Below are 24,442 nucleotides of genomic sequence, written 5' to 3'. Positions count from 1 at the left end.
TTCCCAAAAGGAGTTCAAGGCTTTTCCTCTCGCTTTAATTAAAAAAAAAATAAAATAAAATAGCCCTTATTTCTCTCGGAGCCACCGTGGCTGCGACCTGCCGAGGGAAGATTGCAAGTCTTAATAAATATCAGCCCGGATTTAATGAAAGGCAAAAGATTTTTGAACAGAAATGTCTGATTTATTAAACCAACAGCTGCCGGGATGTAGGGAAAAATGTCTTTTTTTTTTAAAATCAGAAATATAGATGCTTGCTGGAGAATGCAGGGTGCCTGGTATGGCTCTGAGGTGGGGAAGGTTTAAAGGGGTGTGAAAGGGGAAGCCACGGGCAGGATTTTACAGTCACGTCACCGGTTTTGTGGTGACGAAGACGTCACCGGGGTCTGGAAAGCCCCCAGTAAATTTATAACAACTTCATTTCTTGCTGTTTATCTTTTTAAACCGAGTCCTGGGTGGGATGCTGAGTTAATGGTTGAGGGCCACGGAGATGATCAGAGGGATGGAGCACCTCTCCTATGAAGACAGGCTGAGGGAGCTGGGATTGTTCAGCCTGGAGAAGAGAAGGCTCCGGGGAGACCTTAGAGCGGCCTTTCAGTACCTGAAGGGTGCCTATAGAAGAGCTGGGGAGGGACTCTTTGCCAGGAAGGGTGATGATAGGACAAGGGGAAATGGTTTTAAATTGGAAGAAAAAAGATTCAGATTAGATCTCAGGAAGAAATTTTTTACTCTGAGGGTGGTGAGACACTGGAACAGGTTGCCCAGGGAAGTTGAGGATGCCCCATCCCTGGAGGGGTTCAAGGCCAGGCTGGATGGGGCCTTGAGCAACCTGCTCTAGTGGGAGGTGTCCCTGCCCATGGCAGGGGGGTTGGAACTCGATGATCTTTGAGGTCCCTTCCAACCCAAACCATTCTATGATTCTGTGATTCTAAGAAGCACTCAGGGCCAGGCAGGATTCCTGGAAACTGGGAGCCTAAAACATACTCTTGGGTATTGTTTGGGGACCTCAAATCCTGAGGCTTCAGACTCAAAATGCTGCCCCAAGCTGGGTCCTCCAACCCCTGTGGGTGCTTGGGGACTTTGGCTGCCCCACTTTACCCACCTGGGTTGGATGAGTTGGGTGGTCAGCACTCAGGGCCAGGCAGGATTCCTGGAAATTGGGAGCCTAGAATAACTCTTGGGTATTGTTTGGGGACCTCAAATCCTGAGGCTTCAGACTCAAAATGCTGCCCCAAGCTGGGTCCTCCAACCCCTGTGGGTGCTTGGGGACTTTGGCTGCCCCACTTTACCCACCTGGGTTGGATGAGTTGGGTGGTCCTGGCTTGGGGCTGAAGGGAGGGATGGAACCACCACCCCCAGGAGGCACCTTGGGTTGCATTCAGCATCAGGGCTACGGGCCACAAGGAGGAAGAGGAGGAAGAGATGGGGATGAGGGATTTGGGGAAAGCAGCTTCTCACCTCATGGCAGCAGCTTGAGGATAAGGTTGGGCTGGAGCACACGTGCTTTCTGGGTAGAATCATAGAAGCATTTTGGTTGGAAAAGACCTTTAAGATCATTGAGTCCAACCGTTAACCCAACACTGCCAAGGCCACCACTAACCCATGTCCCTCAGGACCACGTCTGCCTGGCTTTTAAATCCCTCCAGGGATGGGGACTCCACCACTGCCCTGGGCAGCCTCTTCCAAGGCTTGATAACCCTTTTGGTGAAAAAATGTTTCCTAATATCCATCCTAAACCTCCCCTGGTGCAACTTGAGACCATTTCCTCTTGTCCCATCACCTGTTCCTTGGGAGAAGAGACCGAACCCAACTCGCTACACCCCTGTTCCTTGGGAGAAGAGACCAACCCCAACTCGCTACACCTTCCTTTCAGGGAGCAATAAAGACATATCCATAATTAAAGGCAGGAGAAGTTCTGTGTTGATTTCAGAGCTTCATTAATTTTCCAGTCACCAGCAGCCGCTCACCAGTAGCAAAGCGTGAAAGGAGAAACCAAACCAACATAGGTTGAAGAGGATACATATTTATTTTGTTGGTTGTTTTTTTGTTTGTTTTTTTTTTAAAATAACAACAAAAAATACCACCCTAAGCCTAACCAGCCAACCCAAAAGCTCAGCAAATCGAGAACACTGATCAAAAAGAGTTTTGGCTCCCCCACTTTTCCAGCCTCTGCTAAAAAATAGGTGCTATAATCGCTACGGCAAATGTTAAAACCCAAACAAACCGGTAGCCCCTTTTTGGGAAGCCCTGGCCTCAAAAGACTAATTTTGGCTAATGGGGCCCTTCTGCACGGACCTTTTCCTCCAGCTCCCAAAGGGACAAGCTCAGCTGCTTCTCCTACAGCAGGAAGGGAATGGCTGTGGCTTCAGCCACGCTCCAACCGTTATCAATAGTCACAAAAAACGCACAGATCACGCCGTAAAATTAAAAGGAAAAAGAAATACCCCCGACAACAACAAATAATAACCCATCGTCGTTATGATGAGTGAAGACCCCCCCAAGTACAACACAGGGTTAAAAGAAGAGAACCCCAAACCTCCCCAGACCTCCCGGCATCGCGCAGACACTGGAGACAACACAAGATTTTGGTGCTAGAAAGGCTCTGATGACCCCCCAGCAGTTACTCACTGGCCTTCGTGTTGCCTTCCTCTACCTCGCTCTGGCTCAGCTGAAGCTGATGATGATGAGGGATGAAGGTTGTTGCTTTTCTCTAGGTCCTTCCTGGAGCCTCCACAAAGAGCTGGAAGCAAGAGCTGACCTGTGCTGGGGTAACTAGTGGGGAACTGTATTCCCACCTACAAAATTCTTGGAAACATCCCATGTCTGAAAAAAGAGAGGTTTTTCAGGTTTGGGAGAAATCAAAACCAGAAGGGAAAACCCTCCAGCATCTCAGGAAGGTGGGAGCTGTGAGTCCCATCAGCATCGTGTGGGCTCTGGTTGGGATGGAGTTAATTTTTTTCCAGAGCAGTCCCTACAGTGTGGGTTTTGTGGCTAAATCAGTGCTGACAACACACCAGGTGACAACACACCAGGGTTCCAGCAGAAGGCTTTCCCCTTTTCCCCACTCTGCTCCTCATTGGTGATTGTATCATGGGTAGGCAAGATGCTAGGAAGGGGCAGAGCCAGGACAACCTGGAAGGTGGCCATTGGTCAGAGAGTGGCTGGGAGGTGGTGAGTGGTTGCCTTGGCATCACTTGGGGGTTCCCCACCTCCTTTCCTCTTTCTTTTGCTCATTAAACCATCTTTATCTCCACTCATGAGTTTTCTTGGGTTTGCTCTTCCCGTTCCTCCCCACCTGGTCCCACTGGTGGGGACAGGGAACGAGCAGCCGTGTCCTGCTTAACCCACCACAAGCGCAGGTTGAACATTGGAGGGGTTGTAAACACCAAGGCTGGACACCGTGGGGACGTTGGGTGGAGGTACAACGGAGTATTGTCCTTCCTTGGCCAAGTTTGGTGTGAATCAGGTTGACGTTGCCCTAATTACCACAGCTGAGCAGGGACAGTGTCACACTGATGAGGACAAGGTGCTCCAGGAAAACTGAAGCAGCACAAACCAGCGCTTCCCGTCACTCCAAGACCAAGACAAAGCTGAACCCAACACCCAGCAGCTCCTAGAAGAGCTGTGGCCACTGCTCCTCACCTTGCTGGGACACGGATTGCCTCCATCCATGGGGACACGTGCCTAGAGCTCCTGAAGGCCACTCCTGGCCCAGGTGGGAGGTGACACTAAGGGACACCGGTGGATGCTGCTATGAAGCCCAGAAATGCCACAAGCGAAGCTGATGCCCAAGGGGTGGGAGAAGAGGAGAACTGGGAGAAGGGAGAGCAAAACCAGTCCCCCAAGCAGCAAAATAATCTCAGTTGTACTGGCCCTTCTGGAGTTTCTTGGCATCATTTGAACCCTGAGGTTGGGCTGGATCTGGGGAGGACCACAGGAGGGTCGGGGGCTCAGCACAGCTCGTTGGAACTCGTTACTGCTCATTACCTGCTGGTAACGAAGCCCTAAGAACACGCTCATAATGAGGGAAAAAGTAGGAAGTGACTGAAAAGTGACCTGCACCGAGGACCCAACCAAAGCAGGAGGAACCCATGACACCCTCTGGCTGGTGAACCATCAGGGCAACACCTGAGGATGCAGAGAAGCCTCAACAGCACTTCACCATCTCCCTGAGAAGGCTGTGAAGGTGACACAGTGGCACTTTCTGTCCCCTCAGCATCACCCCTTTGTGGTTTCCTCAGGCTCCCAACTAGGTCCTCCTCCTAGTCATGGGGGGGCTCGGTGGTTGGGGAATCAGCCCTCTGAGCCATTCCCCCAGCGGAGGGTCTACTGGGCAGACTGGAGAGGTGGTGGGCTTACAGGCATGTCCAAGGTCCTTCCAGCATGGGTGGTAGGGTCACACAACAAGGACTCAAGTTTACAGCCAACTAACTGGAGGAGTCAGCCAACTAACTGGAGGAGTCAGCCAACTAACTGGGGGAGTCAGCCAACTAACTGGGGGAGTCAGCCAACTGTGATGGCCACCTGGATATCAAGGGACGGCACCAAAGAGGATCAGGGTCCAGCTCATCAAAGCTGGAAGGAGTGGACAACAGCACCACACCAAGGTTGGGCTCCACACAGAGAACGGGGGCAGCTTTTACATTACTTAAAAAGGGTTATCAAAATAATAATAAAAAAAAAAACACCAAAACCCAAACCCAACCAAAAACCAAGGGGGGAGGTTGGAAGTAAAAGGGGTTGCATCAAAAAAAAATGCAACCTTGCAAAAAAATAACCGTGTCATCTCTCCATAATCCATCTCAGGTAGGTTCCAAGCGGAGGCTCCACGTTTCTCAGGAGCTTGGCACAGCCAACACCTCCCCCGTGTGTTATAAAAACAACCCCCCTCTGGGGGATTCCTTGCTGCTCCGCTCTAAAAAAAACCAATAAAAAGGTCCCTGCAGAGAGTCCCTGGTGGTTTACTCCTCCTTCGGCCTCTTCCTCCAGCGGGCCAGGAAGGGCCCCAGGCTGTTCCACACCTCCGTGTACATGAGAGTCCCCACGAAGACGAAGGTGGTGCCCAACCAGTGCCAGGCCGTGAAGGGGTTGCGGAAGTAGAGGATGGAGAAGATGAGGCTGACGAACTTGCGTAGGGTCACCACCAGCGTGACGGTGAGGGAGGTGCACTCCGTGGTGAGGATGAAGACGCCGCGGATGCAGACGTATCTGGGAGAAGGAAGGAGTTAAGGGGACATCGGGGAAGAGGAAGAGGAAGGACGCCTGGTTGGGACCTTTGGGCAAAAAAAGGACTGGGCAAGGGATGGTCCCGGTCTGGTTAGAGAGGGAATGAAATTCCCTTCTCCTCACATCAACGTTTCTACAGCTCTGAGGAGCTTCACTACAACCCCCAAGGACACCCCAAATCTCTCATCGTCCCCAACTTTGTGTTGGGACACCAAAAATGACGCCGGGGCTGATGTGTTGGCCAAAGATCAATGGCCCCCAGCGTTTACAGGCCCTGCCAGGGAGCCAAGGGAAGCTAAAACCAGATTTTTCCATTTATATCCAGCATGAATTTCCCTTTTTCCCCCCAAGGGGCCACAGGAAGAGCAGGTGGAACACGGGGGTTTCATGTAGAAGCACGAGCAGCAACAGAGCTCAGCACTCTCTCAGCAGTGAGAGGGCCTTGGACCAAAGGGTCCCTTTTTCAAGGCCATCTTGGCTTCATCAGACCTTCAGAGCTGTCCTCGCTGCCTGGAAGACTCCACACACTGATCTGGCACCCAAATGGCTCCCCATCTATCCCTTCTCCCTAGAGCTGTCTAGAAGAACCATCAGGAGTTTATATTCTCTCTGGGGAGGTGGTGGCAAATTTCAGCCACCCTAGAAATAACGTAAGCCCCAGGTTAAATTCCAACCCATATTTTCTGGTTCTTCACTGTGAGGGTGGTGGAGCACTGGAACAGGTTGCCCAGGGAGGTGGTTGAGGCCCCTTCCCTGGAGATATTCAAGGTGAGGCTCGACGAGGCCCTGGGCAACCTGGTCTAGTTGGGGGTGTCCCTGCTGACTGCGGGGGGGTCGGACTAGATGACCTTTGGAGGTCCCTTCCGGCCTGGGCAATTCTATGATTCTATGATTCTATAAACCCAGACTTTTCCATTTATACCCAGCACGAATTTCCCTTTTTCCCCCCAAGGGGCCACAGGAAGAGCAGGTGGAACACGGGGGTTTCATGTAGAAGCACGAGCAGCAACAGAGCTCAGCACTCTCTCAGCAGTGAGAGGGCCTTGGACCAAAGGGTCCCTTTTTCAAGGCCATCTTGGCTTCATCAGACCTTCAGAGCTGTCCTCGCTGCCTGGAAGACTCCACACACTGATCTGGCACCCAAATGGCTCCCCATCTATCCCTTCTCCCTAGAGCTGTCTAGAAGAACCATCAGGAGTTTATATTCTCTTTGGGGAGGTGGTGGCAAATTTCAGCCACCCTGGAAATAACGTAAGCTCCAGGTTAAATTCCACTCTATATTTTCCAAGTTTTGCTGGCCAGGAGGTTCAACCACCCTGGAAAAAAAACATCTTAAGTCCCAGGTTAAATCTCACTCTATAGTTTCCAAGAATTACAGGAAAATCAGCTCCCAAATGCAGGGGAGACACCAAGGACTCGTCACCCCCACCCAGTTCCTCCTCTCCCACCCCACTGCCATCTCCGTGGTGTGTCTGAAGCCGAGCTCCAAAAGGATACTGAGTGACGACGTTCATGAGGAGGTAGAACCACATGATTGGCAGGGTCAGCCCGATCACTGGGACCTGGAAGGGCTCTGTGGGGAGAAAGGATGGAGCAAGGTCACTGTCCTGCCACTGCTTAAAGACAACAGAAGGAGAGGTGTGTCTCTCCTGTCCTGAACTGACCATGATCTGGACATGCTGCAGCTTCTGGAGAAGAGAAGGCTCCAGGGAGAACTTATAGTGGCCTTCTAATACCTGAAGGGGCTCCAGGAAAGCTGGGGGGGGACTTTTGATGAGGGAAGGAGCCATGGGACAAGGGGGAACAATTTTAAACTGAAAGAGGGGAGATTTAGATGACATCTGAGGAAGAACTTTGCTGTGAGGGTGGTGAGAGCCTGGTCCAGGTTGCCCAGAGAAGCTGTGGCTGCCCCATCCCTGGAGGGGTTCAAGGCCAGGTTGGAGGGGGCTTTGAGCAACCTGGTCTGGTGGGAGGTGTCCCTGCCCAGGGCAAGGGTTTGGAACTGGATGATCCTTAAGGTCCCTTCCAACCCAACCCATTCTATGATGATTGAAGAGGCCGTTGCTGCATCAGACAGGCTGAGGCGTGGGCACGTTTTGATTTTGCTCCAAATGGAGAGTTATCTGGCTCTTACTGTGATAAATGACAAATACAAGGGAGTTGGCAGATGTTTCTGCTTGGACTTCTGTAGGGAAGAAAGGAAGATGGAGGAAGAAGTAGGCTAGAGGGAAAAAAAAAAGACATTAAAAGAAAAACTCTGTCTTGCTTTCTTGTGTCAGGGCTGTCCTGCTGTTAAAATTGGATGAATCAACTGTGTCTCTGAAAGGCCGAGAGCCTCTGGGAAAAGTTTGTGTAGCACCAGCAAAACAAAAGCCAATGGGTCCATGTTTCCACCCATGGTTGAGGATCTGCTCCCATTCCTCCTATTTTTGAACTACCACGTTGCTTTCCCCAGGGGCCCATGGTTGAGGATCTGCTCCCATTCCTCCCATTTTTGAACTACCACATTGCCTTCCCCAGGGGTCACCTCATGCTTTCCTCTTCCTCCAGCGGGCCAGGAAGGGCCCCAGGCTGTTCCACACCTCCGTGTACATGAGAGTCCCCACGAAGACGAAGGTGGTGCCCAACCAGTGCCAGGCCGTGAAGGGGTTGCGGAAGTAGAGGATGGAGAAGATGAGGCTGACGAACTTGCGTAGGGTCACCACCAGCGTGACGGTGAGGGAGGTGCACTCCGTGGTGAGGATGAAGACCCCGCGGATGCAGACGTATCTGGGGGGGAGGAGGGGAGTTAAGGGGACATCGGGGCTGAAGAGGAAGGACGCCTGGTTGGGACCTTTGGGCAAAAAAAGGACTGGGCAAGGGATGGTCCCGGTCTGGTTAGAGAGGGAATGAAATTCCCTTCTCCTCACATCAACGTTTCTACAGCTCTGAGGAGCTTCACTACAACCCCCAAGGACACCCCAAATCTCTCATTGTCCCCAACCTTGTGCTGGAACACCAAAAATGACGCCGGGGCTGATGTGTTGGCCAAAGATCAATGGCCCCCAGCGTTTACAGGCCCTGCCAGGGAGCCAAGGGAAGCTAAAACCAGATTTTTCCATTTATATCCAGCATGAATTTCCCTTTTTCCCCCCAAGGGGCCACAGGAAGAGCAGGTGGAACACGGGGGTTTCATGTAGAAGCACGAGCAGCAACAGAGCTCAGCACTCTCTCAGCAGTGAGAGGGCCTTGGACCAAAGGGTCCCTTTTTCAAGGCCATCTTGGCTTCATCAGACCTTCAGAGCTGTCCTCGCTGCCTGGAAGACTCCACACACTGATCTGGCACCCAAATGGCTCCCCATCTATCCCTTCTCCCTAGAGCTGTCTAGAAGAACCATCAGGAGTTTATATTCTCTCTGGGGAGGTGGTGGCAAATTTCAGCCACCCTGGAAATAACGTAAGCTCCAGGTTAAATTCCACTCTATATTTTCCAAGTTTTGCTGGCCAGGAGGTTCAACCACCCTGGAAAAAAAACATCTTAAGTCCCAGGTTAAATCTCACTCTATAGTTTCCAAGAATTACAGGAAAATCAGCTCCCAAATGCAGGGGAGACACCAAGGACTCGTCACCCCCACCCAGTTCCTCCTCTCCCACCCCACTGCCATCTCCGTGGTGTGTCTGAAGCCGAGCTCCAAAAGGATACTGAGTGACGACGTTCATGAGGAGGTAGAACCACATGATTGGCAGGGTCAGCCCGATCACTGGGACCTGGAAGGGCTCTGTGGGGAGAAAGGATGGAGCAAGGTCACTGTCCTGCCACTGCTTAAAGACAACAGAAGGAGAGGTGTGTCTCTCCTGTCCTGAACTGACCATGATCTGGACATGCTGCAGCTTCTGGAGAAGAGAAGGCTCCAGGGAGAACTTATAGTGGCCTTCTAATACCTGAAGGGGCTCCAGGAAAGCTGGGGGGGGACTTTTGATGAGGGAAGGAGCCATGGGACAAGGGGGAACAATTTTAAACTGAAAGAGGGGAGATTTAGATGACATCTGAGGAAGAACTTTGCTGTGAGGGTGGTGAGAGCCTGGTCCAGGTTGCCCAGAGAAGCTGTGGCTGCCCCATCCCTGGAGGGGTTCAAGGCCAGGTTGGAGGGGGCTTTGAGCAACCTGGTCTGGTGGGAGGTGTCCCTGCCCAGGGCAAGGGTTTGGAACTGGATGATCCTTAAGGTCCCTTCCAACCCAAACCATTCTATGATGATTGAAGAGGCCGTTGCTGCATCAGACAGGCTGAGGCGTGGGCACGTTTTGATTTTGCTCCAAATGGAGAGTTATCTGGCTCTTACTGTGATAAATGACAAATACAAGGGAGTTGGCAGATGTTTCTGCTTGGACTTCTGTAGGGAAGAAAGGAAGATGGAGGAAGAAGTAGGCTAGAGGGAAAAAAAAAAGACATTAAAAGAAAAACTCTGTCTTGCTTTCTTGTGTCAGGGCTGTCCTGCTGTTAAAATTGGATGAATCAACTGTGTCTCTGAAAGGCCGAGAGCCTCTGGGAAAAGTTTGTGTAGCACCAGCAAAACAAAAGCCAATGGGTCCATGTTTCCACCCATGGTTGAGGATCTGCTCCCATTCCTCCCATTTTTGAACTACCACATTGCCTTCCCCAGGGGTCACCTCATGCTTTCCTTGAGACAGGCGTAGCAGGCTAGAAATGTTTCTCAATTATATTAATTATTATTATTAATTAAAGTGATCTACGCATGGAAATAATCCCCCTGCCCGGAGGAACTATTATTATTAATTAAAGTGATCTACGCATGCAAATAATCCCCCTGAGGAAATTCAGGAGCATCCAGGCGGGTCTTGAAAATCTCCAAAGAAGGGGACTCCACAACCTCCCTGGGTCACCTCATGCTTTTCTTGAGACAGGCGTAGCAGGCTAGAAATGTTTCTCAATTATATTAATTATTATTATTAATTAAAGTGATCTACGCATGCAAATAATCCCCCTGAGGAACCAAGAAACCCATCAGCAAAGATCCCTGAGTTTCACAAAATCAGGGATTTAGGAAACTTGCTGGCACTGAAAAAGCTGGTGAATTTTACACCACTGTTGGACAAAGCTTCCTACAGCGTTTTCCAGAAAGGCACAAGAGCAAGGATCCATGTGTGGACACTTACCAGACTGGTTGAAGAGGACTGCATGGTGGTAGATGTTTGGGGCCAGGAGGAGAAAGCCAGGGAGTGGTAACGCGTGCTGGAGGGGAAAGGAAAGACATGACGTTAACAGCCTTAACAGACTGCTTGAAAATAAGAAGTTCCACCTAAACATGAGGAGGAACTTCTTTCCTTTGAGGGTGGCAGAGCCCTGGAAGAGGCTGCCCAGGGAGGTGGTGGAGTCTCCTTCTCTGGAGACATTCAAAACCTGTCTGGATGTGTTCCTGTGGGACCTGCTGTAGGTGGACCTGCTTTGGAAGGGGGCTGGACTAGATGATCTCCAGAGGTCCCTTCCAACCCCATATCTTTCTGTGATTACATGAACCTATCCCACTTCTCATCCTGGGCCTCACACACCTGGATGAGGGCACTGCTTCAGCCTCACAGCGTGTGATCCTTGGGATTTGTGCCGGGGTGGGAGGGGAAGGGACTCTCTGAGGAGCTCTACCCACCCAGGAAAAACAACAGAAAAGACTTACATTGTAAAAAAGGGCCTCTTTGGAGTGCTTCCCAAACTGCTTGTACAGTGTCTCCTGGAAGATCCCCATCCTGGCAGACATGAGGAGGGCGAAGGTGAGGGCAGCAATACCTGGAAGAGAAGCACAGCTTCAGCGTAGCTCAAGTCAACCAGCTTGAAGACTCCTTCAATTTAGCATTCGGTGAAAAAAAGCCAAAGCTGCCAGATTTGATAAAACGGGCAAAAAATTGATTTTTTGGGGACACGGGTATCTCATTACAAAGTCTGAGATGTCAAGAGACTTCTGAAAAGATCATCTCTTTTAAAAAGAGACTCGGCCCTGGCAAGCGGAGCTGGTGGGATACCAGGGACACAGTCACGTGCCACTATGGACAATTCATCAACCCAGTGACCCTGAAAAGCCACCAATAAATCTATGTTGGAGGTATAAAAATAGACTTCAAGTGCCAGACCGTAGAGACTCCTCCATGAAACACTGTGCTGAAGGAGCACTTCAACCAGCTACAGCCCCTCTCCCTCCCTGCAGCAGAGCTCAGGGCTGCAATTTAATCAGGCTTTTGCAGAGAGAAATCAAGAAGGTGTCTGCAAACATGCATGACTTGTTGAACTGGGGAGTCCAGTTCTGGGCTCCCCAGTTCCAGAAGGACAGGGAACTGTTGGACAGGGCACAGCAAAGGGCTACGAAGCTGATGAAGGGACTATAACATCTCTCTGCTGAGGAAAGGCTGAGGGACTTGGGTCTGTTTAGTCTGGAGAAGAGAAGACTGAGGGGGGATCTCATCAATGCTTATAAATACTTAAAGGGTGGGTGTCAGGAGGATGGGGTCAGTCTTTTTTCAGTGGTGCCCAGTGACAGGACAAGAGGAAATGGGCACAAACTTGAATATAAGAAGTTCCACCTAAACATGAGGAGGAACGTCTTTCCTTTGAGGGTGGCAGAGCCCTGGAAGAGGCTGCCCAGAGAGGTGGTGGAGTCTCCTTCTCTGGAGACATTCAAAACCCACCTGGACACGTTCCTGTGGGACCTGCTATGGGTGACCCTGCTCTGGCAGGGGGTTGGACTAGATGATCTCCAGAGGTCCCTTCCAACCCCACATCATTCTATGATTCTGTGACTATAGTGTCATTATGTCACCAAACCACTACCCTGTAGACACCCTTCAGGTCCCATATTTCACTTGTTGGCCAAATCTCCTTGTGCAAAGCTGCTAACGAGGGAGACAAAACCTCTTTCTTTGCACATCAACACCCACCAGGTGCTCAGCACAACCTCAGTGCGGGGACTTCCACCACAGTCTGCACTGCACAACCCACGTGGCCACGGACACCAGAGAGACAGTCTCACCAGCATCCCAGTAAGGTCAGCTGGAGATGTGGAATCACATACCTAGCAGCCACCACAAGAAAACCTGGAGTCCGTCCTCTTCATTTAAGCTGGGGTCAGATGCCTGGTGGAAGGAGACATGACACAGTCACTGTGAGCCACCATGTCCCTGCAAGCTCATTCAGATCAGATTGGAAAGGCTGAGGGACTTGGGTTGTTTTAGTCTGGAGAAGACTGAAGGGAATCTCATCAAGGCCTATAAATCCTTCAAGGGCGGGTGTCAGGAGGATGGGGCCAGTCTTTTTTCAGTGGTGCCCAGTGACAGGACAAGAGGGAACGGGCACAAACTTGAGCATAGGAAGTTCCATCTCAACATGACGATGAACTGCTTTCCTTTGAGGATGGCAGAGCCCTGGAAGAGGCTGCACAGAGAGGTGGTGGAGTCTCTGTCTCTGGAGACATTCAAAACACTCCTGGACACGGTCCTGTGGGACCTGCTCTGGGTGGACCTGCTTTGGCAGGGGGTTGGTCTAGATGATCTCCAGAGGTCCCTTCTGTGTTCTGCCTGCCCCTCACTCTTGGTTTGTGTGGTGTTCTCCATGCAATTCCATAAAGCAAACTCTGCCCAAGGTGTCTCATTATCCAGAGTTGCCACCCTGGCTGAACAAAGGTGGTAGCAACTAGAGCACCCTTTGCTCTCCACTCTGCTTCAGGGAATGCACCAGATTCCAGAAAAAAAATTAAAAAAGTGTAAACATCTGATCAAAAGAGTCACTTTTCTGAAAGAAAGGCCTTGACTTGGCCAAAGATGGAATTCCTCAACCACAAAAATAATCAGCGTGGCTTAGAAAGCTCCCCCAGACAGGTCCTCTGTCCCCATCTCAGAGGTGAGAGTGCAGGAAAGAACAAAGGCTCTGGCCAAGGCCCAGTCAGGTGCTAAAACCATGGCTCTGGCTTGTGGTTGAGGAAACCAGGGCCTGGAGATGCTGAGGTTGAAACTCTAGGTAAAACTCAGCTCAACTCTCCTACGCCGTGGTTTAGGACAAATTAAATTATTCACCTTTGCCACAACTGTCTGTTCTACACCCAAAACCCCCCTGCTGAGAGTTTATCGGGATGAACACAGAGCACAGAGCTTCCTCAGACATTCTGGGACTATAAAAAGCTGTTTGATGATGGGGGACTTCAGAGGTTTGACAGCCCTGTTTCATCTCCAGTCTCTCAGAGCTGGATTAAGTGCAACCAATTTTCACTTTGCCACCACTTTATGGCATTTTTTTGTCTCTTCAGTTGACAAGATCAGGCCGCGGGTGCTGACCCAGAAAAAGCCCAAAGTGGTGTCACACGTGGATTTTCTTAAGTCCCTCCTGTTCTCCAAACACACACACTTTATTTTCAAGGGTCACTGGAAGTCACATTGGATGACAACAGGGCTAGAAAAAATCTAGCCTTAAAGCTGACAATCTGGGCTAAAATGAGCGAAAATGGTTGAGTTTTGTTTAAGAGTCACCTGTCCCTAACATTGCAGGAAGGGCAAGAGAAAACAGCTTCTAGCTGTTAAAATAATAGTATATTTTCAGCAAAAATCAACCTGAACAACACAGGATAAAAGGAATCTGTAATTTAGTTAAATCACATGCCTACGTGTGCATCCCCTCCCTCCAAACCATGAGAAACCATGGTTTGGTTTCAAACAACCATGAGGTTGTGGAGTCCCTTTCCTTGGATATTTTCAAGACCTGCCTGGATGCCATCCTGAGTAACATGCTCTAGCTCTAGGCAATCCTGCTTCAGCAGGGGAGTTGGACTAGATGATCTCTATGGTCCCTTCCAACTCTAAAATTCAGTGAAATTCAGTGAAGATAGGACCAGGATCAAGAGCTTTTTGGGGAGCAGATCTAGAGCTCCCCATTAATTGTTAGGCAAAGGGAAGGATGACGAAGGTGCTGACAACAGCTCCTCCTGTCAATAAGGTCCACAGCTGGTGACCTCAGGCCCTTTCCAAACCTTACCACTTGCTTTGCAGACATGAAGGTGCAGGTGAAGATCCCCAGCGACACCAGGGCTATGGATGTGTATTTAGATACGCTGTACCTGCATGGGGGAGAAGAAAGATGTCAGTGATCCAGCTCAGCCTCGCGTCGTTCATCTACTGCTCCCCTGCATTGCATTTTGCTCCACTACATTGGTGTGAACTTGGGGTGGTGGGCACATACCCATGAATTAATCCTGGACATTGCTGGGGGGAGGGAAGGTCAAATTACTCCAACTGCAGCAAAAAAAGGAGTATTTAGACCAAGATCTCCTTGCCTGTGGCAAAGGATCCCTCTCAGATCAAAGCCAGAGTGGATCTCTGCATAGTGATGGAGTGCCAAGGGATCATAGAATCATGGAATGGTTTGGGTTGGAAGTGGCCTTGAAGACCATCTAGTTCCAACTCCCTGCCCTGGGCAGGGACACCTCCCACCAGACCAGGTTGCTCAAAGCCCCGCCCAACCTGGTCTTGAAATGGATGTGCCCACATTGGTCCCACAGCCAGAACCCAAGCAGCTGGGAGGACCCTCCTGTCCTTGCCTGCTGTGGTGGGTTGACCCCTTGTGGGATGGGGGAGAGAACTGGAAGAGCAAGAGCAAGAAAAACTTGTGGGTCAAGCTAAAGAGTTTTAATAGGTGAGGGGGTGGGGGGGAAACAACAACAAACCCAACACAAAAGCCATCAGTCACCACCTTCCCATGACAGAACCCTGGAACAGGCTGCCCAGAGAAGGTGTGGAGACTCCTTCACTGGAGAGATTCCAAACCCACCTGGGTGCATCCAACCTGCTCTAGGTGAACCTGCTCTGGTAGGGGTTTGGACTAGATGATCTCCAGAGGTCCTTCCCAACCTCTACAATTCTGTGATTCCCATGGCCATCGAGGAAGCCAAATCCCCCCAACCCCTTTCTTCCTCTACCCTGGTTTCTATCACAGCCCAAGACAGTCTAAGACAACCCTTTGGCCATCTCAGATCAGCTTGTGAACCTGCTCTGGCAGGAGTTTGGACTAGATGATCTCCAGAGGTCCTTTCCAACCTCTACAATTCTGTGATTCCTGTGATTCCCATGGCCACTGAGGAAACCAAATCCCCCCAACCCCCTTCTTCTTCTACCCTGGTTTCTATTGCAGCCCAAGACATTCTAAGACACCCCTGTGGCCACCTCGGATCAGCTGTCCCAGCTGCATCCCCTCCCAGTTTCTTGTCCACCCACGTGCTGGGGAGGCAGAATGGGATAAAGAAAAAACCTTGACACCCTGTAAACATTTTTCAGCGATAGCCAAAACATGGGTGTTCTATCAACACTGTTGGAGCCACAAAATCCAAAACATAACACCATATGGGCTGCTGTGAAGAAAGTTAACTCCATCCCAGCCAGACCCCAGTACACCCAGTCCATCAGGAGCTGTACCAGCCCCACACAGGGAAGAGGAAGGAAAAGAGCTAACACACAGGGCTGCAGCCACGTGTAAAAGCTCTCTCTTCAGTCCACCCTGGCCTTAAATGAAGGAGTGAGAGGTGGTGGAAAGAGGGACCCTATTCCAGCCTATAGTCCAGGAACATCTCTGTGCCCCAGTTTCCCCATCACTAAAACAAGAATGTTTAACTGGAAGGGCACTAAACACCAGGATATGAGAAAAAGGCTTGTGATTTACCTTTTCTTCAAAATTACGACGCCTAGAGCCATGCTTGCTATGAGAGAGCCCTGGGAAAGAAGAGAGAGGAGGAGTAAAACAAAAGAGAAGGTTTTTACAGGTATTTATTTACAAGTTATTTAACAGCATGACAAAATTCCCTGGACTGGGATGCCCGCCCCAGAGAAACATCACAAATTCAACACAACTAATTCCAAAACACCAACAGAAATACCAGAATAGGGTCAGGGAGACTGACGGAGTGAGGAAGGTCTCACTTCAGCGAGGAGGAGGGGAGAAGTTGAGCTGGTGGCTTGGGAACAAGGGTGCTGGGGGAAAGGGGCTGGCTAGGACCTTCTGGCCAGTAGGGTACCCCCTTTTTTGGCTCCCTCGTGGCACTCGGTGTGTGACACAGAGCAGAACGTGACCAAATCACTGTGTTTTTAATTAGGAACAGGAGTATGGCCTCGCAGATTGACTGTGGGGCTGCAATACAATGAACCATCCCTGGCTGTTAATGCAGGACAGGGCTCCAAGAATGTCTGGTTTTCTTCTTTTTAACCTCTCCTGACTTCAGGTACCTCAACCCCATGATGTGTTGGGGGAGAACAGCCCCCGCCCAGCAGATTTTGTTATTCCCAACAGCTGGGGCTCCATTTCCTTTGGTTTTAACAGATTTTTTTTAGCCTCACACTCATCTACACTTAAGAGAAGATGCATTTTAATTGCATTTTCCAAAGCAAAGGCGTATGAAGTAACAGTGCAGGTGGAATCCATGCTTTCTAACCTGGGCTTTTTTAACCAGGACACTTACACTAAGACATGAACCCCTTGGTATGACTGGGTGGTGAAAGGGAAAGTTGGGTCCCTTTGGCCACCAATTCAGAGTCTGGGCTTGGTTTTGTCATCTTTACTTCTCTATCACCCTTGGAAATATGAAGCCTGTTTGAGTCTCACTTTCTTCATCTATTCAGTGACATTAAGCTGATATTTAACGGTCAACACTGTGAATGAGAACTGGAGCTGAGCCTTCAGAGCAAGGTTCCTCTCCTCACAAGTTACCTGGAGTTTAGAATTTGCACAGGGTTTTGTTGCCCTCGGAGAAAGAGAGGGTGACAGAACACATGCAGCAGGGACAGTGCTTACAGAGATGATGGAAAAAGATGTCACATGAGGAGGAGAAGGGTGGTATGATGGTACTCACCGATCTGAAGATCATGTGCAGCGGCATGGCGATATTTAAGTTCAGGGCATAGTTGTTGACCACACTGACAGTGAAGAACATGGCCACCATGATGAAATAGTACCTGAAACACAAAAAACAGCTGATGGCTGTGCATGTACCTCCCCAGGATGCTGAAGCACAGAATCATATGGGGTTGGAAGGGATCTCTGGAGATCATCTAGTCCAACTCTCTGCCAAAGCAGGTCCACCTACAGCAGGACACAGGAACGTGTGCAGGAGGGTTTTGAATGTTTCCAGAGAAGGAGACTCCACCACCTCTCTGGGCCGCCTGTTCCAGGGCTCTGCCACCCTCACAGGAAAGAAGTTCCTCCTCACGTTTAGGTGGAACTTCTTATATTCAATTTTGTGCCCGTGACACACCTTGGGAACAGATTAAGTGGCACAAAGAAAGGTTTGGAGCTGAGCAAGGGCCCAGTTAGCCCTTGAGTCAAAACCTCCTCACTTCAGCCACCGAGTGCCAGGGAGGAGAGCACGAACATGCCAGGACAAGATCAGCATGGACAGAGAAATGCAAAAGTGGATTTTGGCTGGATTTCCAGTAAACCTCTCCCTCCCACACCCATTGTACTGAGCCTCAGAGAGACAGCGAGTTCTTCAAGCACACCAGGCTCTTCACTGTGCAAAATACTGCCCTGTTTCTTGGACAGGAAAGTATCCGACAGCGATTTCCTATTAAGAATTCTCGATAAACGAGGAGTTCTTATTTTATCAGGCTTGACAGGTTCTCAATGAGGCTGAATGCACAGGATTTAGACTGGATCAATGGATAAGCCATTTTATTAAATGCTTCTTGAGATAATAAATAGCCAGTCAATTTGGGCCTAGCAAAAGCGTTCAGATGGACTGTACCTTATTGGTATGGCAGGCTTCTTCCTCCCAAAGTTGGCTTCGAAGATGAAGCCTTCCACCGCGATGAACAGGAACTGGGAGAATGTCACTATGTTCCCACATCCTGGAAACTGCCTGCAGGCAGTGGAGAAGAAAGACAAGCATTAAGAGCAGTGCCACAGAGAACAAACACTGCATTGGGCTCCAACAAAAAGAGGCTAATAGCTCATAATCCCAGAGTGAGCATCAATCCGGAGGGACTTTTACCACTTTATACCTCCAGGTTCTCACATTGCCTTTGTTGAACACTTCCCTGCAGGTATTTACTCATCTGTGCTTGTAGACAGATGAGCAGCAAACCCTTCCTCAACTATTTCCAAAGAGGAGGCGAGCAGCCACCCCTGCCTTGATAGGGATATTGGGTCAGGAAGTGAAAGAGGAAATTGTTCTCATCTCACAGATTTGTGAAACATCCCACCAGGGCACAGAAACTGAATGAGCAACATCAAGTGACCAACAGAACCACACTGAGGCTGGATCTCCCTCCTCCTCACAGGGGAGTGGTTTTGACAGGACTCTCTCCCTACCTACGAGCTGCCGTGTTTGTTGAAGGCCAAGTGAAGGGATGAGTCCACCTGGGAGGAAGGCAGCAGGATTTGTTGAAGGCCAAGTGAAGGGATGAGTCCACCCGGGAGGAAGGCAGTGGGATTTCCTTATAGCGGCCTTTCAATACCTGAAGGGTGCCTATAGAAGAGCTGGAGAAGGACTCTTTGCCAGGAGGTGTAGTGATAGGACAAGGGGAAATGGTTTTAAATTGGAAAAAAAAAGATTCAGATTAGATCTCAGGAAGAAATTTTTTACTCTGAGGGTGGTGAGACACTGGAACAGGTTGCCCAGAGAAGTTGTGGATGCCCCATCCCTGGAGGGGTTCAAGGCCAGGCTGGATGGGGCCTTGAGCAACCTGCTCTAGTAGGAGGTGTCCCTGCCCATGGCAGGGAGGTTGGAACTGGGGGATCTTTGAAGTCCCTTCCAACCCAAACCATTCTATATAATTCTATGATTTCCAACAGCCCTTATTTCCACTGCACAAGAGAAGGGCCAAGGTCAGGTCCACACCTGCAGAGCACAGCGTAGTGTCTGTGGTTCTGCTTGTACCCCCTCCCCAAAACATGTGAACGTGAGCTCAAACCTGCTTTAGAGAGCAGAGCTTTAGCTCTCTGCCCTCCTGCATCTGCTGGATGCCAAGAGGTTGGTTGTAGGTTCAAGAAAGAACCCACAATGGCTCATCATGGGAGCCCCAAAAGGTTGTGACATGAAATGCCACATGACAGTCAGGAAAGCCAGGGAGCTGGCTAATGTGATAAATGCTTTGCAGTGAAGTTTTCAAACTCCACAAGGTACGGAAAGCCACCAAAGAATGTCTGACCTCAAAACAGACCCTCTGAGCTGAGCGTCTTTGTTCTGCCAGAGAGACCCAGGCACTGCAGTTCTCACTACTTCTGCAGCAGAAATGACACCGCCTTAGAGCAAATCAACCCCGTGTGTTTATTCTGAGAGGAGAGGAATTGCACACAAGGGAACCACAGAATCAGAATCACAGAATCTTCTAGGTTGGAAGGGACCTTAAAGATCATCTTGTCCAACCGTCAACCTAACTGACAAAAATAGACACCCCCACAACAAACAAGAAGCATCACCATCACTAAACCATACCTCCCAGCACTACATCAACCCGTCTTTTGAACACCTCCAGGGATGGGGCCTCAACCACCTCCCTGGGCAGCCCATTCCAATGTCTGAAAAGTCACCCCCAAACACCTGGACATTAAATAAACACTCCTCCACATGCTGCTCACCCATTCCTAGCAGACCTGCCTGCTGTAAACCCCCCCTCCTTCCTAAGAAGCTTACGGGGAGCAAGGGAGGATTTCCTGGAAGGCAGAGAGTCAGAGGAGGCGGTGACACGTCAGATAATCAGAAAGCTCACTGTTATTTGCAGAGGGAGGCAGAGGAATTTGAGATAGGGGAACTCCCCTTTCTCAGGTGCAAAATTGGAAGAAAAAAGATTCAGATTAGATCTCAGAAAGAAATTTTTTACTATGAGGGTGGTGAGACACTGGAACAGGTTGCCCAGGGAAGTTGTGGATGCCCCATCCCTGGAGGGGGTCAAGGCCAGGCTGGATGGGGCTTTGAGCAACCTGGTCTAGTGGGAGGTGTCCCTGCCCATGGCAGGGGGGGTGGAACTAGATGATCTTTGAGGTCCCTTCCAACCCAAACCATTCTATGATTCTATGATTGAAACTGAAGCCGATGACTTGACGGAGAAGCTGCACGCCGTTGAGTCCCCACCTTCACACAGCGCGTCCTCACAAGGAGTCAGAGACTGGGTCTAGACACAGTTTTGCAGAACACAAGCTGAAAGACGCACTGGAGAACAGGAATAACCAACCTGTCTCCTGGAGAGCTGAGCTGAAGGTCTGGTCTCCTCCAGAATCTCCTGTGTCACCCCCCCCCAGACTTCTCAGAAGAAGCAGCAGTGCTCTGGTTAATGCAGAGCCACCAAACAGCACCTGGAAGGGCCACCTTCTCCCTGCTCCCACAGGGCAGGCACTAACCTAAGCCCCTGCCCTCTACCCATCTGCCAATTTTCACATTTTTCAGGGATTAACTGTCCATGAGACTTCAATTCCTGCTGCGCAATGAGGTTAAGAGGTTCAAAAAGTTACTTGGGGGGAAGAAAAAAAGAGGCACTGAACAGGAGACAGAGGCCAGGCCCCAGGATTGTAAACCTTATCTCTGTAGGCAAGTGTAAACTTGGAATAAACCAAGACTGTTTCCACGCACTAGACTTTGTTTCCTCCCAATTCACAGATCCTCACCTTCAGTCATTTGCTGTGCATACGACCTCACATTATCAGAAAAGCACTGACAAAGGGTTGACTGATCGTAAAAAGACAAACAAACCAAAAAAAAAAAAAACCACCCAGGCTGTATCTACCCATATCTTTGACTCACAATCTTAACACACTGATAGAACCTAAAAGAAGTGACAAGAGCCAACTGTAGCCAACCTATAGAGTCCTCCTCTGAGTGCACAGTACTCACTCAGAGCAAGTTCAGCACACCCAAGAAAGATTTCCGTCCATTGCTGCACAAGACTCCACATTTCACCAAGAATTCCTTCACAGAATCATAGAATCATTTAGGTTGGAAGGGACCTTTCAGATCATCGAGTCCAACCATCAGCCTAACACCGACAAAACCATCACTAAACCATGTCCCTCAGCACCACGTCTGCCCGGCTTTTAAATCCCTCCAGGGATGGTGACTCCACCACTGCCCTGGGCAGCCTCTTCCAAGGCTTGACAACCCCTTCAGTGTAAAAATTGTTCTTAATATCCAATCTAAACCTCCCCTCGTGCAACTTGAGGCCACTTCCTCTTGTCCCATCACCTGTTAATTGGGAGAAGAGACTGACCCCCCCTGGCTACACCCTCCTTTCAGGGAGTTGGAGAGAGCCAGAAGGTCTCCCTTCAGCCTCCTTTTCTCCAGGCTGAACACCCCCAGCTCCCTCAGCTGCTCCTCAAAAGGCTTGTGCTCCAGACCCCTCACCAACTTTCTTGCCCTAAATAGCCCCTGCAGAAGAACACACACCCACCCCTCCCAGTTTGCACCAGAAAGGGAAGAAATTTACCACACAGACCCTCAACTGCTTTTACAGAGAAGGCACCTCACAAGGATGTGGCTGCAGAAGGCAAAGAGTAGATCATAGGCCTGTATGTACATGCCATGCAGAGCTCTGGCATCATAACTCAAAGACAGACCCCCCAAAGACTAGTAAAGGACACGAACAGAACAGGCTGGGTTGCTCCAGAAAATGCTGGGGAAATGGGATGAACTGGATGGCATTTCTTGCCCTGTCCAGGCCCCCTCCTGTTAGTCAGACAGGGGCTTGTTAAATTTGCTAATCTTAAAAACCTCCAACAAGGAGTTTTTCTGCTCTCTCTCTCTCTTACGAATCCACTTCACTACACTGAGAGGGAGCAAATCTGGGTTTTTGCCCTGTTTTACATCCATTTCAAAGCAATTTAAGCCCCTTATTTCTTGTTCTGCCTCCAGAGCCCAGCAGAAAAATTTATCTCCTTTTCTCAGCAGCTATTCTCCACGTGTTTAAAGTCTTCTGGCTGTCCTTAGGCATCTCTAGACTAAACAGTTCTCATTCCTTTACTCTTTCCTCATAAATCCTGAGCAAATTTCTTCCAATCACCTGTCTTATTCCCCCACTAGACTGTCAGTCTGGTTAATGCCTTTCCATGTGACCCTGCTCCAAGAGTTTGCTTATTATGGGAAGATTCATCTTCAAGGACTTTTTTTCCCTCTGAACAACACCAAGATCCAAAGAAATCACCCTAATTTAAGGACCAAAGGTGAACAGGGAAGTGAGGGGCAGAGGAACTGAGCTGTCAGGAACAGGGGAATTTCTAAAGCGGATGAGAGAAAATCCTGAGGAGAAGCTTGTGTGTAAAAAGCAGCTTTTCTTGGGTGTCTGCAATTTGACTTCCAGGATTTGCTGCTCAAAATCCCTTCTGAAGTTTAGACACCTAATGCAGACTTTCAGTAGGACCAAATGGCTCATTTTTGTTGTAATGCCTGGCTGGAGGACACACCAGCCTAGTGTGTCTTGCAAGCAAATGCAAGACAGATCCAAAGCTTTCTTCACCTGGAAGTGGGGCCCATTCCTCCTCCCTCAATGATGTTGCAGCACAAGCCAGGAAGGAAAGGCCGAGGTTAGAGCAATCCCCAAGAGGAAAGACACACAAGGTCTCCTCTTCCAGGAACTGCTTCTCGATTTATCCAGCAATTGCTGAGAGATTGTGCAACCCTGTGTTACGGTACCTGCATCCTGGCTTCCCACTTTGAAGCAAATATTCCAACTGTTGGCTTTGGGTCAGGCTCTCTTTTTCCTCTAACAGTCTGGAATGATGATAGGTAGGGAGGAAGTGAGGACAGGTTTTAACTACTATTTTTGAGTGATTGAAGTGGATATAGTACTGAATGGTCAGGGGATGCAGCTCCACACTGACTTACTATGATTGTAGGCACAGAACCAGTTCAATCATTAATTTTTTCCAGCCAGGTCTAGCACTTTTGCCTTCACAGCTTGCTGAAAAGCCGTGGAAACCAAACCAACAGACTGTCACCTTTTCCAAGCCTTGCCAACCTTCCTCCATCGGGATGAGGAAGGTGACACAGCACTCCGACGTACCCCAAACATCAGCCTACCTCTCTCTGCAACCTGGCAACTCGCCTTCACCACAAAGGACTCCTTGCCCTCACTGTGCTGGCACCATGGCCATGTGAAGATCACATTTCCAGATGGATGACGTTCCCTCAGCCCTGCCTGCCATCCCCGGGGACCCCCTAGCCAGCTCCTGAGTGTCTTCTCCTCGCTATTTCATCTGTTACTTCCATGAGGCGCTGGGATAGGAGAGCAGGGGATGCTGTAGGGCCTGACTGATGTGGTGGTCCCTGTGTCGGCTGGGATGGGGCATCCCCAAAGCCTGGGCTGGATACCAAAGTGTCCCATGACAGGACCAGACTGGGCCCAAGCTGAGAGGGACAGCCCCCCAAAAAACCCCACAAAACCCATTAGACGGTGATACAATGTCCTGGTTTGAGGCAACACACAACAAGGCTGGGGCCTGGCGACACACACACAGGTTCCTCTTAACACCTTGAGGAGGGTCCCCAAGGCCTGGGGCTGCCTCCCAAGCTGTGAAGGGGCCCGACCACCCCGTGAGGGCTACAGATCCCCTCAGGGCCACCCCCAGGCTGGGGTCCAGCCCCCAGGGCACCCCAAATCCTCTCACACACACCCCCCCAAATCTCTTGGAGACCCCCTGGGCGCCGCCGCCGCTCCCTCCCCTCACAAATCCTGAAGCCGGGGTGAGGGGACACCCCGCGGCCCCCAGCCCCGGGGTCCCTCATCCGACCCCCGATCTCAGCCCTGTCCCTCACCCCTCCGTCTGCCCCCAGAGCCTCTCCCCGGCCCCGCACCTGACCAGCAGCTCCAGGAACACCACGTTGCTGCAGCAGCCGCCGAACACCAGCCCTACCGCCACGGCCGGGTGCATGGTATCGCCCTCAAGCAGCCAGGCGGCCTCCCCGGCCGCCACCGCATCCCGCTCCCGGGCTCCGGCCCCGCTCCCGGCTCCGGCCCTCGCCGCCCCCGCTTCCTCCCGGCCGCCGGTAGTTCGCTCCCCGCCCGCCGCTCGTTCACCGACACCGAGGGAACTCCAGAGCCAGGACTACAACTCCCAGAAGGCCGCGCGATGCCGCCCTACTGCCTCCCTCAGGTAGTGCCGTCCCGCGGGGCATGACGGGAGTTGTAGTTTCGCCGTGGGGGGGCGGGCGGTAATGGCGGCGCGGGGCCTGGCGCTGGGGTGGCGTGAGGAGAAAGGGGAAGGGAGGTCAGCTCAAACGCT

The 24,442-nt window shown here is 50.6% G+C and overlaps 1 protein-coding gene across 1 annotated transcript; it reads right to left on the bottom strand.

Moving 5' to 3' along the window:
* Window positions 1-2,000: 2,000 nt before the first annotated feature.
* On the bottom strand, window positions 2,001-24,232 carry SLC35B4 (solute carrier family 35 (UDP-xylose/UDP-N-acetylglucosamine transporter), member B4). Its single transcript, XM_014961014.1, has 10 exons — window positions 24,015-24,232; window positions 17,979-18,092; window positions 17,088-17,190; window positions 15,905-15,954; window positions 14,228-14,309; window positions 12,279-12,339; window positions 10,893-11,002; window positions 10,378-10,453; window positions 8,906-8,981; window positions 2,001-5,205 (listed from the first exon to the last, which is right to left on the bottom strand). The coding sequence occupies exons 1-10, from the start codon at window positions 24,089-24,091 to the stop codon at window positions 4,959-4,961; spliced, it is 996 nt and encodes a 331-aa protein (XP_014816500.1). The 5' UTR covers window positions 24,092-24,232; the 3' UTR covers window positions 2,001-4,958.
* Window positions 24,233-24,442: the final 210 nt, after the last annotated feature.

Source organism: Calidris pugnax, unplaced genomic scaffold, assembly GCF_001431845.1.
Source record: "Calidris pugnax isolate Ruff unplaced genomic scaffold, ASM143184v1 scaffold289, whole genome shotgun sequence".
In the NCBI taxonomy this organism is placed as follows: Eukaryota; Metazoa; Chordata; class Aves; order Charadriiformes; family Scolopacidae; genus Calidris; species Calidris pugnax.
This window is presented reverse-complemented; position numbering and strand designations above follow the sequence as displayed.

Excerpts from the sequence above, each read along its gene's own strand:
- SLC35B4 (XM_014961014.1), bottom strand. The coding sequence starts at position 24,091 with ATGCACCCGGCCGTGGCGGTAGGGCTGGTGTTCGGCGGCTGCTGCAGC. Across the intron at positions 18,093-24,014 it reads TTCCTGGAGCTGCTGGTCAG|GCAGTTTCCAGGATGTGGGA; the intron begins GTGCGGGGCCGG and ends CACTGCCTGCAG. Across the intron at positions 14,310-15,904 it reads GTCGTAATTTTGAAGAAAAG|GTACAGCGTATCTAAATACA; the intron begins GTAAATCACAAG and ends TCCCCCATGCAG.